This window comes from Copadichromis virginalis, linkage group LG7 (genome assembly GCF_057382275.1).
Source record: "Copadichromis virginalis isolate Kocher_CV1m ecotype Utaka linkage group LG7, C_Virginalis_male_GT1.1, whole genome shotgun sequence".
NCBI classification, from domain to species: domain Eukaryota; kingdom Metazoa; phylum Chordata; class Actinopteri; order Cichliformes; family Cichlidae; genus Copadichromis; species Copadichromis virginalis.
Window position 1 is genome coordinate 31,284,815 of NC_140624.1, and position 24,924 is coordinate 31,309,738.

A 24,924-nucleotide genomic window follows, 5' to 3' on the forward strand; every position below is an offset into this window, starting at 1 on the left:
TCAATAATTTTTATGGACATAATTTACAAGCAGAGCCAAGTGGAGGAAGGGTTCTACTTTGGTGGCTACAGAATCTCATCTCTGCTTTTCATGGACAATGTGGTCTGTGGGCTTCATCAGGCAGTGGCCTCCAGTTCGTCATAACTTAAGATGTAGCAAGGAACGGCTTTTAACCCCACAACATAGGCTTCCATGTAACAGGAGCTCCCGAGAAATATAATTACACCTCGGGTCAACATAGCTTACAATGACTGAAAGGCATGAAGGGTTAAGAGGGGTTCAGTTTATGTCATAAGTTAGGATGTAGATTTCTTGCAGAAGTCTAAATCAAGCTTGAATTTGAAGTGGTGAAAGTAAGAGTTAGCACTTTCACAGAAAGATGAGACAGAGGGAGGAAGAGATGTTGACACACCAGGATACATTGAAGAAACAAAGAATCCATCTACGCTGTAAAAAACAAGTAAAATAAAAGTATTTTACGCTGTATTTTACAGTTTTGTACAGTTTTTCTAGAATATCCTTAAATTCACATAAATAGACTGTGATTTTAGATTTCAAATGTAAAATAACATAAAATCACTGTAAATGTAATAAAACATAATTTTCTTGTTTTTTAAATATATTTGTCTGTACATATGCATATTTAGATTGTTAAAATACATTCACAAATGTATCATAATTTCACAAATGTTGGTCTGTTATTTGACAGATTGAACTGTTAAATTCAAATGTAATACTATGGAAAAATATATAAAATGATTCTAATAAACTTTTTTTACATCGCGTAATGTTATTTAGGGCGATTGTGGCTCAAGAGTTGGCAGTTCGTCTTGTAATCAGAAGGTTGCCGGTTCGAGCCCCAGCTCGGACAGTCTCGGTCGTTGTGTCCTTGGGCAAGACACCAGCTACACTGAAAAAAAGGGACTGGCCATCTCTTGGATTTATGTAAGCATCTTGCATGTATTTAACACAATTGCCTCATCTTTTAAAGATAAATGTAACTATATAGTGTAAAAACTACATGATATGCAGAAAGGGTGTATTAAATTGTTCATATCATGTTCAGGTGAAGTAAGTCAATAAGATAGCAACGTTAAATCTCGTGAAACCACGCGTGATTTTGTCTCGCGGGCTTTGGATCGTGGTTTAAAAAAGGCATCCATCTCAGTCAAGTCGAGCAGTCAACTCTACGTTTTTGGTATGTCTTGATTTTTTGAATTAATATTTACCATATTTCAGCCAAATGTAGTTAAACGTCTAGAGTGTCACCATGTAACATGCTAAAAAAGAGCCGTTAGCTTATTTGCTGTTTTATCTGTTGTCAAAGAATTGGCGCTTTTTCATTTGAATTTGTCTTTGGCACAAGAGCCGTAATATCACATTAAACCTAATTACGAGGCACTCATAACATAATTTGGTTTTCTGTGTGAATAGATTTGCCAACTGACTCTTCAGTTACATTGTGTATTTACTGCACCGTGGTGTTAGTGAGATTTTGGACATTGAACAGCTTTAGCTAATATCATCAGTGGCATTATGCTAGCTTACATCCCTACCCCTCCTGCCCTCACCTGCTGTCCTTTTGTTTTTGTTTTTGTTTTTGTTGATGCACATTGAGAGACCACATCTATTCTGCATTTCACCAGGAGTCAGCTGATGGATTGTGGGTTCAAGGTGTTATGGTAAGAAAGTATATTCTATTTTCGCTCAAGGTTTCTGTAACTTAATTATAATAGGTTTTTTATAATTATTAGGTGCATGCATACTCAAATAGACCACCCTATTAATACAACTGAGAAATCCAAAATCTGCCATAGGTTTAACTTATACCTGTATGTATTGTCAGAAAGGTGATTACTGGACTCACATTAATGCACACTTGAACTAAAATGAGGTTGTAACTTCTGGGTTGTTGGGTTGCAAATCAGGAACAAACATCTTTGGATTTTTTGAATCCCATAAGATCTGGAAACACAGTTTTTATTCAACAAAACATTACTGATTATTAACCAAGCACAATGCCTGCTGTTATTTCAAAATAATTTTATGTCATTTCAGATAAAATGCAGCATTCCAGTGCATCCCAACCATGCCTTTACAGTCAAGGTTTCTGACGGAGCTGAGTTTCTCTCTGACAGTCTGCTGAAAGTGTTTGCAAAGTGATCGGGGGAACAGGGCACAAAGCTAAAGGATGTAGCTGCCATGATGACAGTAAGAACTTTAAAATTCTTTAACTACAAAGTTTATATGTATTGCATTAGGTCAGTAAAAGATTTTTATGCTGCATCCATTGAAACAGTCAACTATTACAAGTGAGTACTGATTCCACTGAAAGGATGCCATAATTTTCGTCATGCATTTACTGGCCCACTGAGAAAAATTTATCTTTTTTAAAAAATATATGTTTTCTTTTTTCTTTCTCAGCAGGTGACCCAGGTGATTGATATATGCTTTTTTTTTTCTTTTTTTTCTTTTTCTGCTCATTCTGTTGGTTTTTGCCCTTCTCCCCCGTCCCTCTTCTCAGCTGTTTCTCTTTCCCTCTTTCTTTCTCCCCTTCTTTCCCCCAGTCAAGTCTGTCCCGTATTCAGTAAGTGAAAATAAAATAAACAATAAAAGGTGACTCAAATGGACCATTATGGCAAGGCTGGGATGGTCAATTTGGTAAAGTAAATCCATTGGGCATCTTTCTTTGCCTTTAGACAACAATTCTGATGGCAAAAGAGCCAAACGGGACAGGCCAAAAAATAAATAAAATAAAATATGTTCTGGAAACTATATATCCATAAAGTTGATGTCAAACAGGAACTTTTGATATTGCTTTGTAGATGCTGGTGTTGCATGTTGACTGGTTTAAAAAGTCAAGAGTTTTTGTCTGGGATCATTTTCTTCTGTGCTACTGAAAAGTTCACAAATCTCTGTTTTCTTTGTTATAATACTTTAGGATGACATTAATGCTCAAAGGGAGTCTCATCAAAGTGCTCCGCATCTGTGTGAAAGACAATTGCAATCTTGGTGCAGGAGTTCATGGTGAGTGTTTTATGAGTAGATTGTGGCTTTGCAACATTTAAAAATGCATTTAGTTATCCACTTGATCCTCATTGGACTGGTTAGGACCAGTAGTCCTCTTTAATAATTTGAAGTTCACATGAGGCCTGGTAGTGAACTCGGCCGCCGGCCCTTGAGGCCCCACCCCTACCCCTGTATTAGGGGTCACATCAGTGTGAAAAAACTTTAAATTTGTCATTCTAGTGAACCAAGGAAAATCCCACCAATATTTACATTAGCTTTTGTTTGGAAAAAAAAAAAGACCAACTGACCAACAGCTAACCAAATTGTGGGGCTGAAAGTCTAAATTCTAACATCTTCTGAGTGACATAACCTGGATTTCTGATGGGCCAGTGTCTTTCTAACAAAAACTAATGTAAAGCATTTGAAATTATTATGTTTTTCACCCTCTCTTAGAAACTCTGTTAGACCATGAATGGCAGCATGGCAGGCCACTCTTTGGCTATAGCTATTTACTATGTTGCTTGCATTGGTTTAAATTACTATAACATTAGAACTGGTAGATTCAAAAGAAATGAGTTTAAAAAGGAATCTTAAAGAAATGTTTTGTGTTTAACCAGGACTTGACTGAGGGCACTGCACAGATTGAGAAAACCACAAAGAACATCTGTCTCCAGAGGATGCGGCAGGCAATGACTTTTCTGATGTTGGCATCATCATCGAGGGTATAGTAGTTCTTCAAGATCTGGATAACGTGACCTTTGCAGTAGCCATGCTGTTTGGACCTTTTTTATTCCTTCAACATGAGTTACCCATCACAGCTCTGCTACACTTTTGAGGTGATTCAAAGGGTGGTAATGGAGTTGGATGCAACTCAGCTCTCAAGAAAAGCTCACAACTAAGACAAAACTGCTCCTGCAAGGAAAGCTCACTGTTATGCATGTGAGGTGATCAGCTCTAGGTGAGAGGACATTTAAATCTCACACTTGTTCTGCTGCATTTTTGAAGCTCAATTCCAGGAACAGATCGCAGAGTTCATTTTTATATACTCTGCAACTGCCATGAGGACAAGCTGTTTTTGTTGTTGTTGTTTGTTTTTCCTTTTGCTCTGTACAGCATTTTGGCAGCATTTTTAAATTTCTCTTTGTATTTTTTCTTTCTTTTACTAGTGAAGAGATGTAGCGTGAACAGTTATACAGTCTAAATATCCCATATGGGTCGTGTGAAATGGTGTTTTCAGTTTCATTCAGTTGAAGTAAAGAACGTTGAATATTTCTAAGTGTGCTGTTTTGAACCAAGATGTCACAGTATGATCAGTGCTGTAATTTTTGACAGTCACTGTATCAATGTTATTTTTGCGTCTCTTGAATAAAGGTTTTGACCTGCAAGTGCTAATTTCTTTAGTTATTGGGGTAAAATGGGTAATGTTAATAGGAAGGTGTTTGCCAATTCAGTAACCTAATTTAATGTTAATGGAAACTAACATTATCTCAAATTGTTTAGTTATAATTGTTGTTTAACTGAATCTTGATTTTTGATCTTGATTTGTTCTTTCCCAACATTTTTCAAAAGAAACAGTCTAATTTCTTTGCTGTGATTGATTCCAGAGAACACGGAAGAACTGACATTATTTAACTGTTGATTTATGTAGATTCAGTGGAGGAGTAATGTCAGTTTAATTCTTTACCTACTGTCAATGCAGTGAAATTAGACATTTTGTTTTGAAAGGTTACTGGTGGATGCCAGCAACCATCTTGGAAGAGAACAATACAATCTGTTATAAGGCCTCCATTTGAAAATTGTGTATTTGATACTAGAATATAATAGCAAAATGTAATTTGAAGATAACATGTAGTATTTAAGTGACCAAGTAGTATTGGGTAAAAGTTATTGAATGGTGTTGGGATAAAGTGAGAAAATTGTGAAGGATTAAAATATTCCAAGAGCTCAAATTACTTCATCAAAACATGTTTAAGTCACATTTTATCAACACAAATTGCACAGGCTTATTGAACATGAATAAATTGTGTTAATTTAACTCAATTGTTTAAGTTGCTGCCAAAGCAAAACATCTGTGTGCAACAAATGTCCACCATTGAATTAAGTAAATCCAACAACATATTTTTTTCAGTGTACTGGTGATGGCCAGAGGGGCCGATGGCGCGATATGACAGCCTTGCTTCTGTCAGTCTGCCCCAGGGCAGCTGTGGCTACAACTGTAGCTGCCTCCACCAATGTGAGAGTGAATGAATTGTAAAGTGCTTTGAGGGTCTCAAAAAGCGCTATATAAATGAAATCCATTATCATTTAAACCAACTGTTAACTGCATATTTCTGTACATTTAAGTATTATTATTCATATTGCTGCATTCATTGACCTTGTTTATAGGTAATTTCATTGTTTAATCACATTAAAATGTCCCTAATTTAATGTTTAATAGAACTTGAAAAAGGCAAAATCCCATGTAAAATTAGGGCAACAAACTGCATTGTCATTACTGAAAATAACCGTATTTTCATGAGAAAGTTATTTTATGTTATTTTACGGTGTTATTTTGGCACCCCAGCTGCCGGAATATTACTGTTTTTTTAAGATTTTTTTTTTACAGTGTAATAGAAACAAAGACAGGAAACAAAAATGAAACTCACCTCTAGACTAATCATAAAGTAAAAATAGGAATCAAAGTCTCAAAAATTTCACTAGAAATAAAGCGCTCATAATCAACATCAATCAACATAGGAACCCAGAAACCAGAAGTTCAAAACTTTAAACATTCAGAGTCATAATAAAACCTTCACAGAAGTCCAAACTCAAATATATTCACTGGAAATTCAAAACTATGAGGAACAGGACTCTGGACGCCAACTCAGACATAAAATAGAACTTAAGTTTTACTCTTCTCATTTCACATTTTCCATTTATTCCTTTTTTAATATCCTAGTTACTCTCACAGTCACAGTCCTTCTTTCCATAAACCGTCAGTCTGACCAGCCTGCCCTGCTGCTTTAAAAAACATACTGAAATTCAGTATGAGTGCAGGGTATCCAGTGATGAAAGTTATTACATTTACATGAATATCATCACGTAAATATTCTGATATTTATGTTCACATTTTCCATTCTTGAATTTAACAGATTCTTTCTGTTGTAAAATCATGTTTTGTTTTGTTTTTTTTTACCAACTAAAGCTTATTTCTAAGGTCAAACCTTATATTTTAATAATTTTGAGAGTGTTATACCTGCTTTTATTTGAGCTCAACCCATTTAGGATTGATTTTAAGGCTTTCCTGTATGTTTTTAAATCCTTTAACCACCACCATAGTCATAGAAAGAATTGTAGGTATTTAGGTTGCATGATCTCATACATTTTTCTGACCATTTAGACATATTTATCAAAGCATTTAGGCTTGTGTGTAAGACTTTTTGGAGTAGCTTTTATTTTATTGTATAAAATAGCTTCAAAAGATTGGATTGGAGAAATACACTCAGTAGTTCCCACTCCTACACTTTAAATATAGCAATTCCCACTTAAAGTGTATTTTCTCAACCAACAGATATGACCACAAGTCATGACTGTGGCTTCTAAACACCAGTGTTGGGAAGGTTACTTTTAAAATGTATTCCACTACAGATTACAGGATACATGTCCCAAAATGTATTTTTTTAACGTATTCCGTTACGTTACTCAATGAGAGTATAACGTATTCTGAATACTTTGGATTACCTATTATATTATTGTGTTTTTTACAACTACATGAATGTACTATTGATGTGTGATTTATTACTATTACAGAAGGTTACTCGCCATACCAATACCAACTACATTTTTAAATCTTAATATAAAATGAGTAACAGTAGGGTGGACATTAGGTAAGGCTGCACTTTTTGCAGCAATCTCGTAAAAATATTCCGCGCGTATATAAAACAGGTCCGCGGCTCCGAACTGTAGTAAAGGGACCTCTGGCTAATACAAGTGAGTTAACCACTGAGTCAAAGGCCAGCGAATAAAAATGCGTTTTTAATCTGGATTTAAAAACCAGCACTGATGTTGATTGCCATTTGTGAAGAGGAAGATTATTCCAAAGCTTTGGAGCCACAATAGAGAACGCTTAGTCTCCTCTCAGTGTCAGCCATGATTTGGGGACTGGGAGGAACAGCTGCTCGGTTGACCGGAGCGAACGAGTGGGGACATAGGGCTTCAACAAATCAGACAAATATGCAGATGCCAGACCATTTAAGGGTTTAAAAACCAGTAAAAGGGAGTTTAAAATGAATCCTAAATTCAATTGGATGTCCTAAAATGTACACCGTAGTCGGGTTCCGTGTCGGGCTCGTAGCCGAAAACTAGCTTTACTTTGTTGTCTGGGTCAACTTTGCTAGCGAGAGACAGAGAGAGGCGTTGAAAGGCTGCTCCAAGGGAACTTATTGTTTCGGAGGAAAACACGAACACAGTGTACAGGGAGTGCAGAATTATTAGGCAAATGAGTATTTTGTCCACATCATCCTCTTCATGCATGTTGTCTTACTCCAAGCTGTATAGGCTCGAAAGCCTACTACCAATTAAGCATATTAGGTGATGTGCATCTCTGTAATGAGAAGGGGTGTGGTCTAATGACATCAACACCGTATATCAGGTGTGCATAATTATTAGGCAACGTCCTTTGGCAAAATGGGTCAAAAGAAGGACTTGACAGGCTCAGAAAAGTCAAAAATAGTGAGATATCTTGCAGAGGGATGCAGCAGTCTCAAAATTGCAAAGCTTCTGAAGCGTGATCATCAAACAATCAAGCGTTTCATTCAAAATAGTCAACAGGGTCGCAAGAAGCGTGTGGAAAAACCAAGGGGCAAAATATCTGCCCATGAACTGAGAAAAGTCAAGCGTGCAGCTGCCAAGATGCCACTTGCCACCAGTTTGGCCATATTTCAGAGCTGCAACATCACTGGAGTGCCCAAAAGCACAAGGTGTGCAATACTCAGAGACATGGCCAAGGTAAGAAAGGCTGAAAGACGAGCACCACTGAACAAGACACACAAGCTGAAACGTCAAGACTGGGCCAAGAAATATCTCAAGACTGGTTTTTCTAAGGTTTTATGGACTGATGAAATGAGAGTGAGTCTTGATGGGCCAGATGGATGGGCCCGTGGCTGGATTGGTAAAGGGCAGAGAGCTCCAGTCCGACTCAGACGCCAGCAAGGTGGAGGTGGAGTACTGGTTTGGGCTGGTATCATCAAAGATGAGCTTGTGGGGCCTTTTCGGGTTGAGGGTGGAGTCAAGCTCAACTCCCAGTCCTACTGCCAGTTTCTGGAAGACACCTTCTTCAAGCAGTGGTACAGGAAGAAGTCTGCATCCTTCAAGAAAAACATGATTTTCATGCAGGACAATGCTCCATCACACGCGTCCAAGTACTCCACAGCGTGGCTGGCAAGAAAGGGTATAAAAGAAGAAAAACTATTGACATGGCCTCCTTGTTCACCTGGTCTGAATCCCATTGAGAACCTGGGCCATCATCCAATGTGAGATTTACAAGGAGGGAAAACAGTACACCTCTCTGAACAGTGTCTGGGAGGCTGTGGTTGCTGCTGCACGCAATGTTGATGGTGAACAGATCAAAACACTGACAGAATCCATGGATGGCAGGCTTTTGAGTGTCCTTGCAAAGAAAGGTGGCTATATTGGTCGCTGATTTGTTTTTGTTTTGTTTTTGAATGTCAGAAATGTATAATTGTGAATGTGGAGATGTTATATTGGTTTCACTGGTAAAAATCAATAATTGAAAGGGGTATATATTTGTTTTTTGTTAAGTTTCCTAATAATTATGCACAGTAATAGTCACCTGCACACACAGATATCCCCCTAAAATAGCTAAAACTAAAAACAAACTAAAAACTACTTCCACAAACATTCAGCTTTGATATTAATGAGTTTTTTGGGTTCATTGAGAACATGGTTGTTGTTCAATAATAAAATTATTCCTCAAAAATACAACTTGCCTAATAATTCTGCACTCCCTGTAAGAGGACAGCTAACAGAAACTATGACCCACAAAGACCGGAACTTACAGGAACTGCTAAAGAATTGTTGACTGTAGATGGAAATTTCTATAATTTCAGAGATTTTATGTTTCTGTGTCTACTGTTTCCATGAAATGACTTGAAATACTGAAAGTGAGCTAAAAATAAAACACAATAACAGATGAAGACTAACTAAACACATCTGTAACATGGTTGCTCTGCAACCTGTAAACTCAGTTCAATTCAATTAAATGTATTCATATTGCACAAGTAAGCCTGCAGTCAGGGAGCAAAGTGCTCTAATGGGGTGATACAGTAAGGTCATTAAGATAAGATTTTCAGGGCTGAGTAAAATAACTTCAATGCCCTCTTATTCATCAGAGTACATGTTACACAAACATTTTATTCATAGACTGCGGTCTCAGGACATTCACCGTTCCATCAGTTCGTACTGAGCTTGCAAAGAAGACATTAAAGAAGGATTTGAAGCTCATTCAGTTGATTTCAATTGATCAGAGGCAAATTTCATTTCAAAAGACTACCCGATGGAAGATTTGATAAAAGCGAGGTTTTGTGCAAATTGTGCAAAAAGGAGTTTGCATACCACCGAAGCACTTCAACCTTATGGCAGCATCTAAATGCAAAACATGATGCAGCGAGCACAGAAATTGTGAAAGCTGTTAGTGGTAGCTAACAGCTAATTTGTCCTAAACAAATTTGTAGTAACAAAAGGTGTCGGTAGCCCAAACTTGATGAAATGACTGGCTTCAGGACCAAAATTAGTAAGTCAACATCGGACAAACTTACAGATTCTCTTGCAAAATTAATTGCTCTGGATTGTAGACCACTATCAGTGGTAGAAGATAGGGGGTGAGAAAATGTGCTACAGTTAGCATCAGGTGATCCAACTTTCGAAATGCTGTGCCGAAAGACTATTTCCAGTAAAATTCTTTATTTCTGTTTTAGATGCCTTTTCAAATTCAAATTCAAATTTTATTTGTCACACACACACAACCATACACAGTATGACATGGGGGTGAAATGCTTGTAGCTGTACAATGCCCGACCATTAAATGACAGAAGAAAAGTTTTACAATATTTACAATTTACAGTTTACTACAAAAATTTACAAATTAACTTAGGAATTTACAGTAAAGAATGTGCAAATAGCAGAAGAGATTATAAAGATAAGGATTATAAATTATAGGAATTATAGGATTATAGGAAATGTGTGGTGGTGCGTGTGGTGACGTGTGTGAGAGTCCAGTCTTATAGTGACGTGTTTGGGAGAGTCCAGTCCTACACCTGGTTCAGGCCCCGAATAGCCTGGGGGAAGAAGCTCCTCCTCATTCTCTCTGTTTTGGCCTTAAGGGAGCGGAAGCGCTTCCCAGACCTCAACAGTGAGAAGAGTCCATTGTTGGGATGGGAGAGGTCCATCATAATCTTCCTAGCTTTGGACTTGCACCGCTTGGTGTAGATGGACAGCAGGTCAGGGAGCTCTGATTGAATGATGCGTTCGGCCGAGCGCACCACTCTTTACAGATCTCGTCTGTCCTGCTTGGTGCTGTTCCCAAACCAGGTGCAGATGTTTGCCGTCAGGACGCTCTCGATGGTGCAGGAGTAGAAGTTCTTGAGCGCCTTCAGTGGCAGATGGAAGTCTCTAAGTCTTCTGAGGAAGAAGAGACGCTGACGGGCTTTCTTAACCAGGGTGTTGATGTGACAGGACCATGACAGGTCCTGAGTGATGTGGACACCCAGGTATCGGAAACTGTCCACTCTCTCCACTGGCGTGCCACTGATGATGAGGGGTTTGTAATTCCTCGCCTGCTTTGTAGTGAAGTCCACGATCAGCTCCTTAGTCTTGCTGATGTTTAGGAGGAGGTTATTCTCCTGGCACCAGGTCTCCAGGTTCCTAATCTCCTCCAGGTAGGCCGTCTCGATGTTGTCGGAGATCAGGCCCACAACAGCAGTGTCGTCAGCAAACTTGACAATGGAGGTGGTGTCTGATGTGGCTACACAGTCATAAGTGTACAGTGAGTACAGCAGGGGGCTTAAAACACAGCCCTGAGGCACTCCAGTGCTGAGTGAGATGGAGGGGGAGACTTGTTTTCCCACCCTCACTGATTGGGGTCTGTCTGTGAGGAAGTTGAGGATCCACTGACACAGTGATGAGCTGAGTCCTAGATCCGTCAACTTGGTGAAAAGCTTAGAGGGAATTATTGTGTTGAATGCTGAACTGTAGTCCACGAACAGCATCCTAACATAATTCCCTCTGCCAGTGTCCAGGTGACTCAGGGATGTGTGGAGCAGGTGAGATATGGCATCGTCTGTGGAACGATTAGTCCGGTAAGCAAACTGAAGTGAGTCGATGGTGGCAGGAAGTGAAGAAGTGATGTGATCTCTCATCAGTCTTTCAAAACACTTCATCACAATTGAAGTCAGTGCTACTGGACGGTAGTCATTGTGGCAAGCGGGCTGTTGTTTCTTTGGAACAGGGACAATAATGGACTGTTTGAAGCACGTGGGAACCAGCTTGGGCCAGGGAGAGGTTGAAGATCTCCGTGAACACCGGTGCTAGTTGATCAGCGCAGGCTCTAAGGACCCGGCCAGGGATTGCATCTGGTCCTGCTGCCTTCCTGGTGTTCACCCTCCTGAAGGTGTTCCTCACGGCATGCTCTGTGATGACGAATGCATTTTCTTCACTGGTGCACTCCGAGCGTGCGCAGCCGTTTGTTGTTTTAATTGCTGCGGCGTCGAAGCAAGCATAAAACGTGTTCAGCTCATCAGCCAGTGAAGCATCTGCATTCATCATTGAAGAAGCTGGTCGTTTATAGTCCGTTATAGTCCGCAGTCCTTTCCACAGGCTCCTAGAGTCGCACTGTCGTAGCTGTGACTCTAGTTTTTCCCCGTAGCTCCGATTTGCCTTTCGGACCGCGCTGTGCACGTTGTAGGACACAGCCTTGTATAGGTCCATATTACCGGAGACAAGCCCTTCATTGTAGGCAGCGGTGCGTGATCTCAGAGCGTCACGGATGTTTTTATCCACCCACGGCTTCTGGTTGGGAAACGTTCGGATGATAATTCTTTCTGCTGTGTCATCCGCTAGTTTCCCGATAAATCCCACAGCCGCTTCCGTAAACATGTTGATGTCATCAGAGCTGCGCCGAAACATGTCCCAGTCTGCGTCATCCAGTGCATCATCCAGTGCGTCCTGCAGCGCGGCCACCGATTGGTCCGTCCAGCGAGCGACCTCCCTCCTGATTGGTGGTTGCTGCTTTAGCCTTTGTTTGTAAGCAGGCATGAGGAAGATGGCGGCATGGTCCGATTTTCCAAATGCCGGCAGGGGCTGAGCCTTGTAACAGTTCTTGAACGGGGTGTAGCAGTGGTCTAATGTCCTCGTGCCCCGGGTGGGGCAGTTGATGTGCTGGTGAAGGTTGTGAAATGTCCGTTTGAGATTCACTCTGTTAAAATCTCCCATAACAATGAGTGCGGCATCTCGGTGAAGTGTTTGTTGATGTGTGAGAGCCTCATGTAGCTCACATAAGGCAGTGTTCGAGTCCGCGTGAGGCGGAATGTAAGCAGTGCAGGCAATGACCGCAGTGAATTCCCGAGGGAGATAGAAAGGGCGACACTTAACGATCAAAAGCTCCAGATTGGGCGAGCAAGAGCGTGTGAGTGGGGAGATGTTTGTGCTGTCGCACCATCTGTTGTTCACCATCAAACACACTCCACCACCTCTTTTCTTCCCCGACTCCATTGTCCTGTCCATGCGGTAAACCGAAAAGAACCCCGTCGGCTGCACGGCGTGGTCTGGTATCGCTGGGTTCAGCCAAGTCTCGGTGAAGCAGAGGAGATTGCAGTCCCGAATGTCTCTCTGGAACTTGATTCTGGCTCTGAGGTCATCAAGCTTGTTCTCGATGGATTGAACATTGGCTAGCAGGATACTGGGCATGGGTGCGCGGTGTGCGCGAGCCCATAGCCTGTTCCTGATGCCGGCTCTTTTACCTCGAGGCCATCGCTTAGGGTCGCGTCCTTTGTTCTCTCTCAGGATCTCCTTTGGCCAGGTTGGGTCCGGAGTTAAACATGGTGAAATGTTCGTGTATTGCAGACCAATAGAAACCAAAGTGTCTCTACTGTAGCGGATTTGTGTGTTTTGCATGATGCCCATGCAAGATTATCGCAGATATAGCAAAAAGTGACGAAAAACTGCAAAAAGTGGAGAAGTTGGGGCAGAGCATCCAGCACGGCAGCCGACCTCACCGGCGCCATTTTAAAACGACAGCCCTGCTAGTATGGAGGAACTACACATGAGCAAACAAGCCTGGGGCAACAGAAAAAGCCACTCATACAGGATGTTTCCACACAGTGGAATTCAACGCTGGATATGGTTTCACATCTACTAAAGAATCAAGAGGCTGTTTTTGCTGTGCTAGACAAACAAAAGCACAAGCTAGTCATTTTAACTCCATCAGAGCTGGTAAAACTCCAAAGCTGGCAACTGTCCTTGAGCCATGCAGGTAAATAAAACTATTTTTTAACTTATTGTTACTGTTTCTTCAAAAAGCTTTATAGTTTAGTTATTGTGTAGGTTAATAATTACTTTCTTGAACAGTCTACTACAGGTTTGTGACTGAGCTTCGTGGAGGTGAAACATATGTCTCATGTTCAGTGGTTTTTCCTGCTTTCTGCCTCCTGCATCACACCATGGAGGTCTCTGATGATGACTCAAACTACATGGTGAAATTTAAGACTGCCTTCACAAAGGACCTATCCCAACGTGTAGCTACACTCAACCATCAGTTGTTCAAGATAGCTACTGTGCTTGATACACACTTTAAGGATTTGTGTCTTGCAAGGGGAGAGTGAGAAGAGGTTTGGACCAGCCTTGAGGCCCTGCTGCAGGAACAGTGTAAAGATGCCACCACAAAGGAGCCAGCAAAGACAAAGAGCCTCTTCTCTTAAATAATTTCCCCCAGGGATCAATAAAGTATTCTGATTCTGATTCTCTTCATTGTCCTCGGACCCTGATTCAGATGATGAAGCCCTGCGTAACAGGGTCGAGCAGGGACCCACCAGCAACTGTCTGTCCTGGCCTGCAAGTATTTGATGAGTCCTGCCACTTCTATCTATGCGAACAGGCTAGTTTGTCTAAGTAACTGGCTGAAAGAGACGGCCAATAAATAAGCATGCAGGTATTGTGAGTCCAATGGGTTTGTTATTTTTTGCACTAAAACGTTCGATGATCACATTGTTTTAGCCTAATGTACAAAATACTTTTTGGCTAAGGGTACTCAGAGTTTAAAGGTGAACCTGGTCAAATAAACGTTTATGTTTCTGCCTTAGTCTTTTAAAGAAGAAAAACTGCACTTTATGATGACATTTTTATTATTATTATTTAAAGACAATGCCATTTTGAAAATGTACTTAACCTCCTAAGACCCGAACTCTTCCACGGCATGCATTTTTAATTTCTTTTTGATATTTGGGCTGATTGGGGCTTGATGAATGTAAAAAAAAAAAGAATTACCAGATTTTTTTTTTTGGCTTTTTTTTTTTTTTTTTTAAAGAAAAATAAGAGCCACATATGAGGATATTCATTTAAAATTTTGATAAAACAGTACCAGCATAGTGTCCTCGTAAGTGGATATCAGGCCCAAATTGAGTATTTTGGTCTAAATAACCCAAAATGCGATGTCCACATATGTGGACGCCAGGTCCTAGGAGGTTAAGGCACTTAAAATAGGACTTTATTTTTAAGTCTGCCCAATTTTGGCCAGGGATATTATTTTTGTTTCTCTGTTTTGAATTGAAATGCAGTTTAAATGCTTTTTATTTAGTTTCTCCCCAGAAATTAAAAGCTTGAGTTTACTATATTCATGTCCATGACTATTATTTATTCTGTCGCATACTAAAACCCTTTTAAATTAAAAAAAAATATTTTTGATTTTAATTTAATTAGATTTTAGAGATTACTTATTTACAACGCCTCTTATTAATTACATAAAAATTTTAATCGAGTTTTTACTTTTTAAGTAATGTCTGAAGTTTTTTTTTTTTTTCAAAAGTGATATAATCTAATCAGCCATATGCTGATGATAGTATTGCAACCATGACTTTGACTTCAACATGAAGGGAATGAAAAAAAGAAAAAAAGGATTGTTGAGTGAGGGAGCAGGAACATAGGAAAATATTACTTTATAATTTGTAAGCGTTTCTCTGTGGCCTCAAACTGCAGCACATGAAAAACGAACTCTGTTGAATTATTATTTAGGAAACTGACCTTCCAGTGCATTTAATAAAAGGTAGCCATTGGAAAATGACTAAATTGATCAACAAAATGCAAAGAAACAAGCAACATGACTTCATACAGTAAGAAGGCCCAGTGACTCATGACAGCATCCACTCTGCCAGTCTCAGTTTGAGTGTGCCAGTGAGGAAATACTCACTGGAATCACAAACAATATAAAGGATGGACCTAGCTTCTAGGTCTGAAAAGTAAAGGAAATGCAGAAATGCTTTAAGCTTGCATTCTTTTTAAAGGCCACCAGGCACAAAAAAAAAACGACTTCCTGTCCTATAAAAGTCCAAGGAACCATCAGCCCTGACCTCTGTAAACACTTTCTTACAACTTTACGGACTCATTCATTTCGAGTCAAACTGAGTAAAACATGATTCATTTTTAAAACTTTGGTCATTCTAAGAATCAGAGAAAAGAGGATTTCATCATCCACACTCCCTGTCTTTCTTTCTGCTTATTTAGAATCAGTTAGATCCTCTTTCCTCTACTTATTTAAACCTCCCTTGTATTTAACCTTTTGCTTGTTTCCAAAATCTGCCTTTTACCAGAATTGGTCAGACACTATCTAAGTGTCAGTGTAAGTGTCAGCTTCTCTCACTCAACCTCAGAGTGGAAACAAGTTTTAGATTTTCTTGAACTTTCTGTGCATTATTGAGCAATTCTTTGATAAGCTGGAAAACCAAAAGAACACATTTACTAAGCAGGACAGTCAAACCATTAAACCTCTTGCTTTCAGGTAACATTTCATCACCTCAGTCTCAACAATATTACATTTTCTTAGATTTCAGATCTCGGTTTTACAATACTGCCCTCCTGTGGTAGAAGTTATAGTACAGGTTAGCAGAGGGTAATTACAAAAATGACCTTTTATATTCAAAGTCGAACCGTTTTTAGCCCGTGTTAACCAGCTAAACTTCAACAAAATATTCATTTATATTTCTCAGATATGTAAGCATTCATCATATTATATTTTATATTTTCGTGAGTGGTTTCATCTGTCTCTCGGTTTAGACAAGCTGTTCAGTCACTGTAGCTCTGGTGTCCCTACATTAACAACAACTGAACTAGTTCTTTGTGTGAATCTGCACAGTGAAATTCCTCAGCCCTCATTTCTCACTTTGGAATGAGCATGAAGCTGTGATTTTTGCAGCTCACAGGTTCTGTGCAGTAATCCAATAATCAATGCCTTCACAGCTGTGGTGTCGCTGTAGATGCCATTACAGACGACCTTTGTAGTCTGATTACGCCATGTGACACATTATAGTTGATGATGTAGAAATATTATGCAACAGCTTTCATTCACTCTCTCATGACTTTTTGTTGGCACTCTGCAGATTGTGTCAACAGTCCAGTGTCACAGCTCAGTGGTACTTTAATGTAATACCAACTTGTAATACAATACATTTACACAAGCAGCACATTTTCTTTGGAAGAACTGCATATTATAAATGGATAATAAGGTTTTTTTTGGTGGTTGGAGGGTAGGTTATGGCTCATTCACATGAAACTAAGCAGACAAGACAAGGCAACAAGGATAATCAGGCCTCATTAATGCAATATAACAAGAGAATTTTCAGTTTGGTAATCTGCTTTTATTTTTTAATTTATGGAAGGTAAACAAAAGTAATATACTGCCAAGGATTCACTGACTCTGCTACTACTGCTACTAACACAAAACCAAGCAGAAATCTGAGCTAATATGGATGTACCACAAACTGCAGTTCCTCTGATGTCCACTAGAGGCTTCAAAAAGAAAAACTGTTAAAATATGAACCTTTGCAGCTTTAGAGCAGAAATAAAGATCTTACAACCTGTTATAAAGAACGATTTTGGTCCCTGTAGCTCATTTTTTCCCTTATAAGAACTGTACAACAACCCACCAGTCCAAATGTTCTTAAGGATTATATTAAGTTTACAATTTTAGAGGTGCAGCCTCTTTGACTGAGAGGTGGATGTGACAAAGGTGACTGTAGCTGCTAGGCTTCACCTTACTTAATTGAAATCCTAGAACTGGACCACTTTGTCTTATCCAACAAATAATAAGGCAAAATTTATCTTTATTTGGATTTTACTCAGCACCAGTTAACAGGTATCTTTGTCTGTGTGATGTAGCCATATGGTTACACTCCACACACCATCTAATTTTGGTTACTTTGGGCTCCTAAAGCCCAACATGACAACAGCCATAAAGGCTTGATTGTTCATCTTTCATATACAAAAGTAAAGCTAATGTTTTAGTACGTAAGAGTGTATTATTTTTAATGGGGAGAGACCCCAAGTTTTTTTTTTTTAAGTCTGATTGTATTGAAGTCACTTGATTTATGACCTCAGTATCACTTTCCTAATGAGTTTATAATTGAATGTCCCACTTAGAGGATAAAAGGACTACTGGAGTTGTTTGAGAATGTAGTATTTTCCATTTATCAGTCAGCTCAAACCCTCTTTTTTTATGATCTCTACTTTCAAAAACATAAACTTATGACAGGTAAAATTCATGTGTCCACGACCTAAATGGGCTCCTCTCAAAACACCCACAACTACTCCATGGTAACTGTTAGTATATGTGGTAGTGACACCTTTCAGCTTATTTTGCTAACTGCTTCCACTTCACTACAAAGCAGGTGGCTTTGTGTGAAGCCGCCATGTGTAAGTGGCTGCACTGTTTCCTGACAGCTACTCACTGCGGGTGGGTCATCGATGGTGTTCTGGATGGCTGCAGCCAATCCCTCCTTCATCATGCAGGTCAGGCTGTAGAACTCATGCTGTTGGTCAATCTCAAACAGGCCCAGAAGTTTCCACTGCTGCCTCAGACCTCCCCACCGCCTTCTCTTCATGGAGCGCTGCTGGTGACTCAACATCCCTGGACCGGCTGTCGACATCTCCATCTGAGATAGAGAAAAACAGCCCGATGAGGAAAAAATGTGACTGCTCCACTGTGGACGCAGAGGAGAAAAGAAATCAGAGTGTGAGTGGAGGCCAGAGAGGCCAGCGACTAACACAAAAGACAGCTGACTGTCAGTTGAGTCTTTAACAGAGTAACCATGGAAACCAACACAAAGGGATAAAAGCTTCATGGGCTGTGCTGTGGATAATGCCATAATGCTGCTCCTCTGAATGCCACAGAAAAACATTTTAATTGCGTGGTCATGTCATGTGTTTTACAGTAAATGTTTGACCCTGTGAGCTCTACACACCCGAGCCACTCAGTACTAAGCCAGAGAAACAAAAAGACTCCTATGGAATAAATAGTAACTGATAGTTTTTGATGGTGAATGATGCGTTCATCAGCGTTTAGGCATAAAAAGCACTTGTGTAAATGTGTGACTGAGTGAATGAGGTACTTGTAGCAAGAAAGACCGTTGAGAGTAGAAAAAACTACCTTATCCTGCTGGAAACAACTGCCAAAAGATAGGTAGAAAGGTTGACTGGTGGACATGGTCAGCAGCAGCTTTTTTGATAGAGGCAGGATGGCTCCGCCCTTTCTTGTTGTTGTTTCCACCAAATTTTGACCCTACTATCCAAATGTCACAGCACAAACTGAGAAGTTCTTCCAGGCTTTAGTTGTCCAGTTTGATAAGCATAATGGGAATTGTAGTCCTAGTTTCCTGTTTTTAGCTAAACGAAATGGTGCATTGGGTGGTCTTCTCCTGCCCATCTGCAGTGCTACTTTGCTTTCAGAGAAGCTCTTCTGCATGCTGTGTGGCCATTCTCAGCTGATCTCTAACATCAACAAGGCTTTCTATTTTTCTTTCTGACCATTTTCTGTAACCCTAGAGATCTCAGCTGTTTCTGAAATATTCAGACCAGCTGACCAACAATATCCAAAAACCTTTAAATCACATTTCTTCCCCATTCTGATGCTCAATTTGAACGTCAGCAGCTCATCTTCACCATTTTTTATATGATGAGTTGCTGCCATGTGATTGACTGATAATACATCTGCATTAACATTCAGCTGAACAGGTGTATCTAATAAAGTGACTCATGAATGAAAATAGACACTAAAACCACTTGGTTTTATTTTATGAAGATGGTGGTTTGGGTTATAATTCACTCCTGGAAAACTTCATATCTGCTCAGTGACCAATGAAGCACAGTGGGTCCTGATGATGTGATTACATGTGAGGAGGTGTCAGTCTGAGCAGTCTCAGTGTTGCAAAGAAACTAAAGAAACAAATAAAAAAAATACTTGTATTTGGCTTCAAATAAACAGAGTCACTTCATCAGTAATAAAACCTTCATTTTAGAAACAACATTAAGATCTGTTATTACAGAGTCTTTATCCTGCAATTTAAACCCATCTGAGATTACCATTTTTATCAGCTGGTGCTTTATAAGGAAAACAGTGCCTCAGCACTCACGTCACAGCGTTACCTTCCTTTTGTAAATTAGCCTGCCATGCCATTGGACGCGTCCATAGCAACATGCATGACGCTGCGCTCCTTGGACCTTTTGAGCTCCTCTCTCTGTTCTTCACTTTGACTGAGAAACAAAAGCTTCCTGTCTGATCACAGCCTCTCCTGATGCTGTTTGATGGTCTGAGTGTTCGGCTTCAGCACGTCTTTAACAATGGTGACAAACTGTAATAACCATTGTTAATAACTGGTAAAAAAAATAAAATAAATTGCAGTAAATTATATTTAATAATGTTTAATAACTGGCACATAATTGATTAGTAGAACATCATCTGGCAAAGTTGCAACTGATGTTTATAGAACGTTGCAAATCTATTCATCATTCAACCTTACTTGGCTCTTATAATGCTGAAACTGACATATAACTATTTCACAGGGTGTAAAAATGGACAGGTGTCCTGCTTCATTAAGTTTCCTGTTTTTTGGGTTTTTTTGCTTTAACTTTCTGTAAACAAATACATAATAAAGTACAGTGACAGGACAGGCCTGCTGGAGTCCAACGCCCACCCTCAACGAATCAGATTTACTGCTGGCAGTGCAAACCAGGCTCTAACTACAGGGACCAGATGACCCATAACAATGGGCCTGATACCCAGTACACTCAAAGCGCCCCCTACACTAATCTTTTTGTCACTTTTTATGGAATCAAACTCAAAGTAATGTCTGACCTTCCACGCTTTAAACACTGCATGGTTGCACTCTCTCCAGCACTCCATTTGTCCGTTGTTGATCTACACACATCTGTTGTTGCCATGGATGTTGCACACTCGTATGTCATTGTCATGAGACACTCTCACAAACAAAATCACGACTTAATAACGTAGTAACGGCGCCTGCTTAGGGGAAACTAACAGTAATGTAATTACTTTTTTGCTTTAGTAATCCCTTACTTTACTCATTACTTGAAAAAAGTAATCGGATTACACATTACTGCCCATGTCTGTTAGTCACCCAGGTATGTTAACAGCTGTATTCTACAAATAAGTTTAGAACGTATCTTTAATCTGTTTAAGAGGACAACGACGTCTTGTGATTTTACTTGCGGACAATCTGCCGCTCTTATTTTGAAACCTTATCGAGGCTCATCGAGGCTGCAGAACAGCAGCACGAGACACAGGTCTTGTTCACAGTCCAGGGAAGGATTGAGTGGAAGAGTGACTGATTGATGCAGCATCTGCCGAACCCGTTCTGCTGTGGTGGAGAGCTGAGCGTTGAAGCAAAGCTTTAGATTTACTGGTTGATCTACATTCCACATCTGTGCTGTGGGTACAGACTGAAAGCATGAGGGTGAGGTACGTGTGCTAGACATGAGCCTCCCCTGAAGGCAGGATGGGCTCAGCTTCAGAGATAAGACTAGAGCAGTTCCTCTTCCACATCAAAACGCAAGACTTAAGGTGGTTTGATCAGGGTGCCTTCTAAGTGTCTTGGTATGAGTCCTCAGGCCCGACCCAGGACATGCTGGAGAGACTTTGTCTGTTGGGTAGACTGGGTTTTCTAACATTATAAAAAGTATTTAGCGCATCACGTGGAGAACTGGTTTATGTGTTGAGCTCATTAAAGCTGCAGAGCTGGTAGAGCTGGTCTCTATCTCTTGGGAGATAAATCACGGGCGATCCATTTTTTTTGAGCAACTTCTGGAAGTTAAAGCACAATAATTACTGGCAGCTGGATGTGCCGGCAATAAACTGGTACTTTACATTCGACCTCCTGAAATCTAACCTTTATACCTTTACTTAACTGTAACTGAAACAGTGCTGTATTCAATTAATTAAAAGAACCATTAACTAAGTTTCAGTCTTGATTACAGCAAGACTGGAAGCCTTCAAACATCCATTACAATCAAGTGTAAACTCTAAATAACTGATAAGCCACCACAAACCCCCCAAACTGATGAACTGTATAACCCAGGTAAAGTCTCCCAAGGCAAACTGGTCCGAGGAGATTAATTAGACCTAGAGCGATTTCAAAAACTCCAGTGAAGCCTAAAACTTGGATCTGGATAAACTTGTAGGAAGTGTGAATCTACACCCAAGAGGAAAGCTAGTAGAGAGGGAGTGCATTATTTGATTTACGAGGCAGGTGGCTGGAAGTCTTTTCTTTTGTTTCTTAACCTTTTCCTTGCTTTGGAGCCTCAGGCGGAGATGCAGTGATGGCTTCTGTCTCCTGCTCCACCCCCTGCCTGGAATTTCTCCATTGAAACAGTCCTTCCAACACCTGCCCTCTATCTGGTAATCAAGTGTAGAGTACAGCAGTTCTCTGCACCATTATATGGTGAGAATTAGGCCACCTCTGTTACCTGCCGCTTTTGTGGTAACGCAGTGTGCTTTCACGTCTCCAAGCTAGCTGCTCCAAACTTCCACAGAAGGAGAAGGTTCATCTGGAAACTTGCTTATCTGGAAACTTGTCTACCTGTTGCTTGAAGAAATTTATAGCTGTACTTACCAGCTCTGAACCCAATTACCTGTAACATGTCACAGGAAAGACTTACCTGCTCTCTTGCCTTTCTGCCAACTCTCTGATGCTTGCCAGCTGTCGGCACACCACATCCAACTCATGTAAGACTGTTAAACACCCGCTGGCTTTCTCATGTGAATTCAGTAGCACAGCAGCTGATGTGCACACCAGCCTGCCATAAATTATTATTAGATCGTGCTAGGACTTGCTCCGTACATTGGCGGCTGCTGTTTGTGACAAACATGGGTTCCAGTGGAATTCATAGCAGCTTTCCCTTCCAGAGAGTTTCACTTTCACCAATGAAAATAAAAGTGTGTCAAAGCAACGCAAGTGAGCAAAACATCAGCAATATGATAACAATAGAAAGGATAAAACCCAGAATTGCATGCCAATTACAGGCCAAAAAAAATATAAAACAAATGAAAGGAATTAAATATTAAATAAAATAATAACGTTACAGACAGAGATTGGATATGGCAAACATACTGCCCTTTTTATAAACCCAAGTATAGAAAAGATTTTAACCGTCAGATCATTTTTTTTGACCCCAGCTGTTGTTATTTTTATGTACCATAAAACATTTATGGTACATAGAATCTTTTTCAATAAAAAAAATACTAACTAATACACGTTTTGGTGATTTTTGAAGTCCACCCATTCCAGGCTTCCAGGCCCATTGCTGTGGTAAAGATGATAGGTGGAAGGTTGTGTGGGAACCCAGGAAACAAATAAAAAAATGTAACACTAGCATAGGATTTGAGTCAGTTGTAATTTCCCTGGTCTTGTGATGTTTTGCAGAGTAATGCACAGCATGACAATGAAAACAGCTAAACTGATGGAGATGAGTCAGGATATAAAAATGTGTGAAAACCATCATTATCAATAGGGCTGGGCTATATCATGCCGTTCACGGTAATACCGGTGTAATGTTGGGCAATGATAAGAAAATGAAATATCGCGATAGAATATGGGTAAAACGCACATGCGCAGTGCCTTTGTTTACATGCGCACTTGGCTACGACGCAGAATGAGACGAGCGAAAGTGGATCGTTGAATGAAACAGATGAACCAGAATTGGTTTGTAAAAATGCTGCAACTTCAGTGGTGTGAAACTGGTTTAGCTTTCGTCCGTCAGATACACAACAAAGCACTATTTTTGGTACAGCATGCTAGCGGGCCGTCGTTATTGCCGTATTGTTTGGAAAATACGGCACACTTAAAATAAATCCTTTGATTTTTCTGAAAATCGACAGTGCCCCTTATAATCCCGTGTGCCTTATGTATGAATTCTGGTTGTGTTTACTGACCTCGAAACGATTTTATGTACACGGCGCTGGAAAATCTGTCAAATGTTTCAGTACGACTTTGCTAAGCTACGAAGCCGCACCGCTTGATGGATTGTCGGAGCATTACTGCTATTGTAGGCAGGAGCCTCGCGGAGGGATACGTACTGTGCTTCAACATAATATTACCGTATTGCGTGTGTATAACCTCTTTTTAAGTTTTATGGATATTATACATGGTTATGCTGAGGATATGTCGGCCAGTTTCCACTGAAAATGCCTTTTGGTTAAACTGTCAGCAAGGAATTTGCATTTGCACTGTTAACTTTTTATATAACTTTAATGCACTTAAAAAGCTGCTTGTGTAAGTGAAAATACATTGATGGGGGTGTTTTTTTGCACCAATAAAGTAGAGGAGTTGTAAAGTATTTTGTCTAGTGTCAATTATATCGTCAGTTATATCGTTATCGCAAATTTTCAAATGTATATCGTGATAAATATTTTTGGTCATATCGCCCTGCTCTAATTATCAACATTAAAATGTTTTGATTATCTTTCATATGAACAGTGTAAGTATGCAGTGTTACTGATCAGGCCAAGATTTTAGTGGATATTTTAAGATTTCTTTGGTGCAACAACAAGAATAAACCCATCATAATAGATGCCTACCTGCCGACTAATACACTCACTGAACTCTGATTTGCATTTTTTTCTACCCTCTTGTCAGTCCAAACTGGTCAGGTGCATTTACCACAGAGTTTGCTTATTAGCACAGAATCATGTCCCACTGCTAAGACAGGTGAGTCAAATACGTGGCCCTAGGGCCTGAACTCGCTCACTGAAAGACCCAATCCACCCCACTGGATGGCTTTAAAAAGTCTAAAACCTGCAGAGAAGCAGGGCACAGCTTAGTTTAGCTTTTCCCTGTTTTCCTGTGTGAATTCTTGTGTTGCAGGGTTTTAAACTCCTAACATCTACCATGACACTGGCAATGATCAAGGATTAGGGTTTGGTACAGTTAGCGTCTAACCTTTCTTCCAACCCTTCTAATAAATAATTAGTCTAATAAAAAAAGTTTTATTTATTTTTGCAGAAAATCTGTGACGCCAATATGAGAGGGAACATCTTCCAGTTATGAAAGCGTGCCTAGTTAACATGTGGCCAAAATAAAGCACAACCCTGTTAAGTGCCATGGTTTGTGTGCAGGGAGGCATGAAAGGTCCCAAAATTCAGACTCAAATGCAGAGGCCAAGCTGAAACTCAAAATGTTAGCTTTATTGCTGAACACTGGGGAAAAACTAAATTAAAATTGGCAGGCTTGGCAAACAGAACACACAGACATACAGTGGGGCAAAAAAGTATTTAGTCAGCCACCGATTGTGCAAGTTCCCCCACTTAAAATGATGACAGAGGTCAGTAATTTGCACCAGAGGTACACTTCAACTGTGAGAGACAGA

General features: G+C 40.0%; 1 protein-coding gene and 1 long non-coding RNA gene across 5 annotated transcripts in view; one reads left to right on the forward strand and one right to left on the reverse strand.

Moving 5' to 3' along the window:
- The window catches only part of pip5kl1 (phosphatidylinositol-4-phosphate 5-kinase-like 1), a 61,973-nt gene that overhangs the window by 31,846 nt on the left and 5,203 nt on the right, over nucleotides 1-24,924 (reverse strand). The window contains exons 1-2 of one of the 4 annotated variants that reach the window (XM_085463016.1): nucleotides 18,695-18,759; nucleotides 17,997-18,200 (exon numbers count right to left, since the gene is read on the reverse strand). In XM_085463016.1, the coding sequence (XP_085319142.1) occupies nucleotides 17,997-18,200; nucleotides 18,695-18,751 (261 nt within the window). In that variant the 5' untranslated portion in view covers nucleotides 18,752-18,759. Of the gene's footprint in view, nucleotides 1-17,996; nucleotides 18,516-18,694; nucleotides 18,760-24,924 lie in introns of those variants that run through there. The other 3 variants (XM_085463017.1, XM_085463018.1, XM_085463015.1) reach the window with 3 other exon arrangements.
- On the forward strand, nucleotides 927-4,394 carry LOC146705373 (uncharacterized). The gene is made up of 4 exons (XR_014921353.1): nucleotides 927-1,682; nucleotides 2,059-2,211; nucleotides 2,942-3,027; nucleotides 3,627-4,394. It is a non-coding gene; the product is annotated as an uncharacterized LOC146705373 (long non-coding RNA).